The 8,303-nt window shown below is 36.7% G+C and overlaps 1 protein-coding gene and 1 non-coding gene across 2 annotated transcripts; both read right to left on the bottom strand.

Moving 5' to 3' along the window:
• Positions 1 to 236: 236 nt before the first annotated feature.
• LOC141613679 (uncharacterized) lies at positions 237 to 1,251 on the bottom strand. Its single transcript, XM_074432421.1, has 2 exons — positions 492 to 1,251; positions 237 to 376 (listed from the first exon to the last, which is right to left on the bottom strand). The coding sequence occupies exons 1-2, from the start codon at positions 1,249 to 1,251 to the stop codon at positions 237 to 239; spliced, it is 900 nt and encodes a 299-aa protein (XP_074288522.1).
• A 6,225-nt stretch (positions 1,252 to 7,476) lies between these two features.
• On the bottom strand, positions 7,477 to 7,583 carry LOC141615828 (small nucleolar RNA R71). Its single transcript, XR_012530223.1, has one exon. It is a non-coding gene; the product is annotated as a small nucleolar RNA R71 (small nucleolar RNA).
• Positions 7,584 to 8,303: the final 720 nt, after the last annotated feature.

Genomic DNA, 8,303 nt, shown 5'->3' on the forward strand with positions numbered 1-8,303 from the left:
AAAAATAACACCGTTAAAAATAAAAGCAAGTAAGATAATTTTATTACCATAAATAAAGTTAATTGAAAACATGATAAAACATATTAAAAATCCGCATACATAAGAAAAAAAATTAAGAACATGAAAATAAAATACATTCCAAAATAGTACTAGTTACGGAAGTTTTGCCAAATATGCTCAACGAGATCATTTCTCAAAGCGATATGAGTGGCACGTTCACGAATCTGACCATAAATTTATACGAATCTATCTTGAGCTGGCCTTCTACGACGATGATATTTATACTGATCGGCATCAGTAGCTGAAGTCAGATTATCTTTTATGAACTCCGCTATTATGTGTTCATAGTTAAGATAAGTTTCTCGTTCATCTTCCACTATCATATTATGCATAATAATACATGCCATAAGAACCTTCCCCATCATAGTTCGATCCCAAAGAAGACAAGGGTGTTTGATAATAGAATCGAGTTTGTAAGACGCCGAACGCACGCTCAACATCTTTTCGACAACTCTCTTGTCGAGCTGCAAATAACTTATGCTTTTGAGTTTGAGGCGCATTAATTGTTTTAACAGATGTTGCCCAAGCCGGATATATGCCATCAGCAAGATAATATCCTATGTTATATTCCGTGCCATTTACCGTGTAATTAACGGCTGGGGCGGTTTCTTCTAAAACTTCATTAAATAGTGGAGAACGTTGAAGACCATTAATATCATTAAGTGAACCTAGAGTACCGAAGAAGGCCTGCCATATCCATAAATCGTACGATGCGACAGCTTCCAAAACGACCGTTGGCTTTCCACTTCTCCCGGAATATTGTCCTGCCCATCCTGTTGGACAGTTTTTCCACTCCCAGTGCATGCAGTCAAAGCTACCCAACATGCCGGGAAATCCACGAACCTCCCCCATATGAAGTAACCTTGCTAAATCTTGATGATTGGGTTTACGTAGATACTCGTTCCCAAAGTTTAGTATCACACCTTCGACGAACGATTTAAGAGAGTCTCTTATGGATGTATCGCACATACGCAAATATTCATCTACTGAATCAGTAGACGTACCATATGCTAGAACTCTTAAAGCCGCTGTGCATCTCTGCAATGTTAAGAAACTAAGTCTTCCATTACCCCCGGGTCGTTGTTGGAAAAAGTGATCATTAGCGGATAGAGCATTAACTATATGCATGAATAAATGCTTGTGCATGCGAAATCTTCGGCGGAAAAGCTCCTCGGGATAGACCAGATCCATAAAGTAGTCGTTGTATAATTGGTTATGACCCTCTTCACGGTTCCTCTCAATGTTTCTCCTATGACGTCTAGGAGGAGGAATTGGTCGTTGTATATTTCTATTGACACGCTCACGAATACGTTAGGCTACAAGGTTTTGTAGAGCCTAAGATTGTCATCCATTTTGGCTTGCCATTTGTAATCGGAAAGCATATGTTGATCAATAATATTATCGTTGGAAGAGTTTGAATTGGAACTTGACTCCGACATTTTTTTTTTTGGTAATAATATTTCGTTTTATAATTTTCTTTTTGTAATTTTTTTATAGAATGAAAGAAGAAATATTTGAGAATGATTTTTTTCTTACAACTATACGAGGTATATATAAGTGATTTTCTCCAACGGCTATATTCAATCCAAGGGCTATATTTAATCCAACGGCTATATTTTAATCTAACGGCTATAACTGTTCCAACGGCTATATTCCAATGTAACGGCTATATTCCGATGTAACGGCTATATTCCAATCTTAATTTCCGTGTCTTAAAAATTCCGTCTTCATTTCCGTATTAATAAAAAACTCCGTGTCTAGCTAACTCCGTCTTAATTTTAAATAAAAAAAAACAAAAAGTTTCAATCTTAATTTCTCTAGAACTTACCAAACTCATTCATTGTTTCATTTTTCAATTACACAGATCTTCAAAAAAACAAACTCATTCTCGAGAAATTACACAGATCTTCAAGGTTTATTGTCAATTAGTGAATTGAATCATAATTCTGTCAATTACCCACTTCTCCATTTTTACCACTTTCCCCAAAATTTCAAACTTTATTGCAAAAAATAGTTGTATTGGAATCACAATCGACAATTACCCACTTCACTATTTCCACCACTTTCCCCAAAGTTTCAAGCTTTATTGCCAAAAATAGAAATATTGCATCACAATTCAGTCAATTTTCACCATTTTCACCAAAGTTTTGAGCTTTAATCTCAGAAAAGAAAGGGAAATCAAAGCTGAAATCTGGGTTTTTTTAGGCTTTTATGAATCATGGGATCTAAATTGAGCAAAAAATCATATAGTTCACCAGCAACAACAACAACAACAACAACAACAACAACAACAACAACAACGACGGCGACAACAATCAGTAGTAATGGTAGTCGTGTATTAAAGATCAGTCAGCGGCGTCCTCGCCGTCCTACTCTCCGCCGCTGACTCGTTTAATAAGCAATTTATTTATTTAATGAAGGTGGTCGTGTTGGATGATTCATGGCGGTCGCAGCATATATTGGAGATGATTCTGGTAATTCTTTGTTCATCTTCAATTTTTAATCCGTAAATTATTCTGGATAAGTTATTTTTTTTAAACCGTAAAAATGATCCGTAAAAATGATTCATCTTCAATTTTTAATCCGTAAAAATGATTCTGGTCGCAGCATATACTCTCCGCTGCTGACTCGTTTAACAAACTCATTTTTTTTCCCGTAAATTATTCTGTTGCTGTTGGATGATTCATGTCGATGTTGCTGTTTATGGATCTGATTTTGCTCTTATTTTTTAATACGAATTTGTGAGACAAATTGCAAACAATAAAACATAATATTATTAATTAGTTAAAGCCGATGTATTAAATATCAGACATATATTTTTGGATAAGTTTCTTCTTCATCTCTTCATCATCTGGAATTAGATGTTGTTTTGCTAGCAATGTGTTTGAAATCTTCATATCCGACTTCATCTTTATGTTTCCTCTTGTTATTTCTGCTATTTGTAAATCTGCTTCTATTCGCCTTTGCCGTAACTGAATTTGTGCTTTGTTATCGGTACTAATTCCGTTAAGAAGCGATTTATCTTCTTCGTTGAACGTACTCTCTGTTGTCGTCGTCGTTGTCTTTGTTTTGCCCTTACGTCACGTCTCTCGGGACGATTGTTAATGTCTTCAACACTAGTTGGAGTGTCGACATTAAAACTAGAAGTGGTCGGGATGTTAACACTATGAGGACTAGAATCCACATCCGACCTCGTCCTTTTAGAACTTGATCCACTTACTTAAGTGATTACACCCTTTTTTGGTAAAGACCATTTAGGGTGCTTACTCATAATATTATGATAAAAATTGAAATCAACAAAAACATTACCATTGTTTTCAAGGCGATACAATTTTTGAGCCGCCTCAATGTCGTTTTCTATATTTGTCCCGCTTGCGGGTGGTCGACTAATGACTTTACTATAACAACCGACCCATTTTTTGACGTTTAAATTTAGTCGTTTCCAACGACTTTTCATGCCTTCAATAGTCCTTGGACGAAATTCGTAGTGACTTTTATTTTCTAGCCGAGCTTGTTCGTACAATTCTAATACATTCGACCATCTTACTATATTGGTTTCATTTTTTCCAAGGATTGAATCCTCGCTACAAATACACCAAGCGGACATAAGAGCTTCATCTTCCTTCTCATTCCATTTGTCAATTTTTGTTGTGTTGGATTGATTTTTTTTGGAAGATGATAGTTTATATGTTTTAGTCGCACAATAATTTTCAATATTTGTTGTGTTGGATTGATTTTTTTGGGAAGATGATGGTATATTTGTTTTACTCGCACAATAAAGGGGGTATTTTGAACAAATTCTTGTGTCAAGAGTTGAGATACCGACATTGGATTGCCAAAAATATCTAGTTTTTGAGAAGATTAGGTACCCGATAATAATTCCGAAAATGTAGGAATATAATTATTTTGAGTAGTTTTATTTAAATCGAAAATTGGATCTTTTGTTAACAGATGCATTTTATGTAAAGTGGACAATGAGTCCCATAAGCACCTGTTCTTTCAATGCAGCTATTCTGCTATGGTCTGCAGACAGCTCTTAACTTGGTTGAGGATCTCTAACAGGCCAGTCAAGCAAAGTAAGGAGTTGCATTGGATTGCAGGCCGCAGAGCCTGTAAACATTGGAAGGCCAAATGGTACTCAAGCTGTCTGGGTGCAGCTCTTTATTGCCTTTGGGAGGAGCGTAATTCAAGGGTCTTTCGTGGATTGGAGCATCAGCATGATTATGTAGTTCAACGTATTCAGTATTTAGTTAAGGTACGATTATTATATGTAACTCACTCTTCTAAAGAGGGTGAGATTGTAGAGGTTCTTGATGGATGTTAGTAGTAGCAACTAGTGGTTCTCATTTTGTAAGATTGGCCATTTATTCCCTATATGGATGAATATAAGGCTTGCTTTTCTTGCACAAAAAAAAAATGGATCTTCTTCGGAGGAAATATCGTTTATATCATAACTTTAAAAATCAATATTATTTAAATCCATTTTGTTATTTTAGTAGTAATGTGAAGATATTATTTGAAGTAAGATTTTGGCGACTTCATGTTAATTTTGAGTTCCTTTTATAGACCATTAAAAAAAATTAACTTTTTTTTTATTATCAGTTTTTTAATAATTATAAATTAAAAAATAATGTTACATTTAATTTTTTTTACTACATAAGTATTTATTTTGGTTTATTTGGCAGGTGAGACTTGAGAGTTCCAAAAGAAATGAAGAAGCAAAGTGGATGGTTGTTGGTAGTTGGATGATGCGTGAAGTGAAGAAGAAAGCTGTCAAACATTCATTTCATTTTTTTCCTCTTTATTTGTGTTCTCTATATTTGTGCCCAACAAATACTTCATTGACATGCGGAAGGTCACAAGGAAACCCACCCAAGTCATGGGCTGACCTTTTTACATAAAAGGTCTTCTTAATTTTTTCATTAATCCATGATTAAGGAGACCCACCCCCCAAGTGACCTAGTTGGTGACCTTGCTTGGGGGTGGTCTTAGAAAAATTATTTAGAGTGTTTACAATAGAATGAAAGTAAATGCGTGAGTAGTTTCTCCTTCTTTTTCTTTCTGCCCCTTTCTATTTATAGTAGCTTCATTTGTTCTCCAACGGTCTCCCCAACGTTCATTGGAACGTTCCTAAGTAATAGGCCTCGTGCCCTATTTACCCGGAGGCAGGTATTTGACTTCCCAAAAATGCCCGCCTTTATCTCTGCTTGGTTGACTTCTCTATAGTCGTTGAAGGTTATGTTGAATAAGTCCTATGTGCAAGTAGGAACCTCTTTGTTGTACTTTGCTTATTTCCTGACTTGTTCTAGTAGTGCTTAATATACGGTTGGTGTGTTATTCCTTCAGGTCTGGCCTGGATAGATGGCCTGACCTGTCTTTCCCTAATGGCTGTTACCTGTCTGAGTATAATAGGCTTTGTGCTGAGTTGCTTCCGTTCAGGCTAGGCTTGGTATTTCTTTGCCTGACATCTGTCTGATCAGGCGGGACAAATCTTGGCCCAACAAAAACTAAGGAAGACGATGATGATGATGACATACCTATACACAGCGTTCCGGCGACAAGACCGCTACCCGACTCATGCTTCCCATCCCCATGGTGTCTCAACTCACAAAGGGCTCCAAAGGATGAAGATTGGTGAAGGAAAGAGATGTGATGACAATTAAGTTTAGGAGAAATGAAATAAAAAATGATTTTGGTTTCACGACTCCACGATTTATATTTTACCGCTGAACTCGAGTTACTCGATCGAGTGGCCTCTACTTGATCGAGTCACAGAGCTACTCGATTGAGTAGCCCCAGCTAGATCGAGCTTCCTAAACTCATCGGGTTACTATGTCACAAGGTTGAACTCGTAAGGTTTCCAAAGGTCTTGATATGTGTCTAAGGTCAGTCAACGACGGTCAACGGGTCCCTAACAGGGCGGGTATTACAACTTGACTCTTCCATCATGTTTATACTTGTAAAGATGATTGACACCATTGTTAACATGTTTTCCATAATAATAAGTGAGTAGTTCCCTAACTAGGGTTAGTGGGGGAATAGGGGAGTTAATCATGGAGTAGATCTATACTTAATAAGTTCATATGAATGCTTGCTTGTTGTAATTTCAACTTATGCACATGTTATGCTTGATGAAATGCTTGATTGACAACCTAGCATGATTCTCTTATGCTTTCAACAAGACTTGTAAGACCTAAACTAACTCAAGGCTTATTAGACCATGCATATAGTTGAATAGGGAAAACCAAGTCGATGTAGGTGTTGTAAAGTTTTTATCAACTCGGCTCTGAGATCTAAGTCTCCCTAGGAATTGTAATTTATAAACTAACTCGATTCCATTACAATAATAATGGCTTGCATCTATATAACTTATTTATGTGATCTCATCATGATTTTCCTATGAACCCATGACACTCTAGTGTTTTTAATCAATTGTTTATAAACTCTATTTGCTTACTTTGCTTTACTTTCATTTATTTAGTTTTCCTTTGTTAAGTAGTTTAAATTGCAAATCGCAAACTCAACCCAAATTGTGACACTAAGACATAGCTATTTACAACCGATAAGTCAATACAATACCCATCCCATGGGATCTAACCTCCACTTGCCACTCTACTAAGAGTCATTTGTTGATATTATAAATATTGTTTGAGGACATCGAATATACGAAAGTTCTAGAGCTACACCAAAATGGCGTCGTTGCCGGAGACGGTGTTCAATTGAGTTGTTATCATTTGTTGTTTTTAGTTGTGTCTTTCTTAACCTTGGGGAAGTCAATCTCCTCAAGGTAGTTTTAATTGTTTTCTAGTTGTTTGACTCTTGCATGTCTAGGAGATCACAATGCGGTCTTTTGCCCATTGATGCCAAAATTAAGAGAACCTTGACAAATATTAGAAGAACCGTTAGAGGTACTTCAACAATTGTGGGTATTGAAGAGCTTGTGGACATTGTTATCATCCAAATAGATAGTGTTGAGTTTACCAACCCTTTTGCAAGACAAGGAGAGGATAACCCAATTCCAAACCAACCACAAAATAAACCTACAATGCCTAAATTCTCATCTCATTCCGTACCAACCGAGGAGAACCTACCTAATGGTACTCCAACACCACCCACTTAACCGGTAATTTCATTGCCAAATCCGCATTCATACAATTAGTCGAACGAAGTCAATTTGGAGGGATGCCTAGTGAGGATCCTCATCTACACATTAAGACTTTTTGTGACTATTGTGATGCAATTTCCCAAACGAGGGTAACACAAAATCAAATTCGATGGGCATTGATTTCCTTTTTCCTTGATTGGAACCGCGAAGCAATGCTTGAAGAGCCTAGACAAGGCCACTCTTGAAATCGATTCATGGAAGAAGTTAGCACTTGCCTTTTACAAGAAGTTTTACCCTTCGGAGAAACCAATATGTTAAGATCCCAAATAACTGAATTCAAGCAAAGAGATGAAGAGTCTTTATATGAGGCATGGGAAAGATTCAAATGTACATGTTGCTCTTGTCCTCATCATGGGTTAACCGAATGGTTTCTAGTCAAACAATTTTGGAATGGGTTGTATGAAGACTCGAGGAATATGCTCAACATGGGTGCTAATGGAAGATTCACCGAGGTAGATGATAACCAAACTTGGGTCAAGATAGACGAGATGACGGTTCACAACTCTCAATATAGTAGGCCAAGAAAAGCAACTAGGGGAGGGAGACATGAAGTTGACTATGTCACACAATTGAGTGCAGATTTGGGTGCCTATTTATGCTCCCATATTGACAAAATGAACTTGAATAATTTGACAAGTCCATAGACAAGATGAATAAGGCTTCTCAGTCACCCAAGCAATATCAATAAGTTAATGCCATGGTGTCAACATCTTCTATTCCAAATGGAGTATGTGAGAATTGTGGAACTTTGGGACATGATTAACATGAGTGTAGGAGCATAAATGAGCAAGTGAATGCTTTCCAATCATACAAGAATGGCACCCCTTACTTTAACTTTTACAATGAAAGCACCAAATTTCACCCAAACTTCTCATATAAAAGCCAAAATGTTCAAAATCCTCAACCAACATACACCCCACCTCCAATGGGAAATCCTACTCAAAGACCCTTTTTCAACCAAAACCAAGGATTCCAAAACCAAGCCTCTTACAATCAAACCAATCACCAAGCTTTTGATGTTCAAAAAGATGTCCTTCAAATACAAAAGAACCAACAAGATTTCTTCACTCAAATACAA

Source organism: Silene latifolia, chromosome 11 (assembly GCF_048544455.1).
Source record: "Silene latifolia isolate original U9 population chromosome 11, ASM4854445v1, whole genome shotgun sequence".
Taxonomy (NCBI): Eukaryota; Viridiplantae; Streptophyta; class Magnoliopsida; order Caryophyllales; family Caryophyllaceae; genus Silene; species Silene latifolia.

What these genes read in the sequence shown, in the direction of transcription:
- LOC141613679 (XM_074432421.1), bottom strand. Translation starts at nt 1,251, where the DNA reads ATGGATCTGGTCTATCCCGAGGAGCTTTTCCGCCGAAGATTTCGCATG. An exon ending in TTGTCGAAAAGATGTTGAGC is followed by an intron (nt 377 to 491) that starts GTGCGTTCGGCG and finishes ATAATATGATAG; the next exon opens with TGGAAGATGAACGAGAAACT.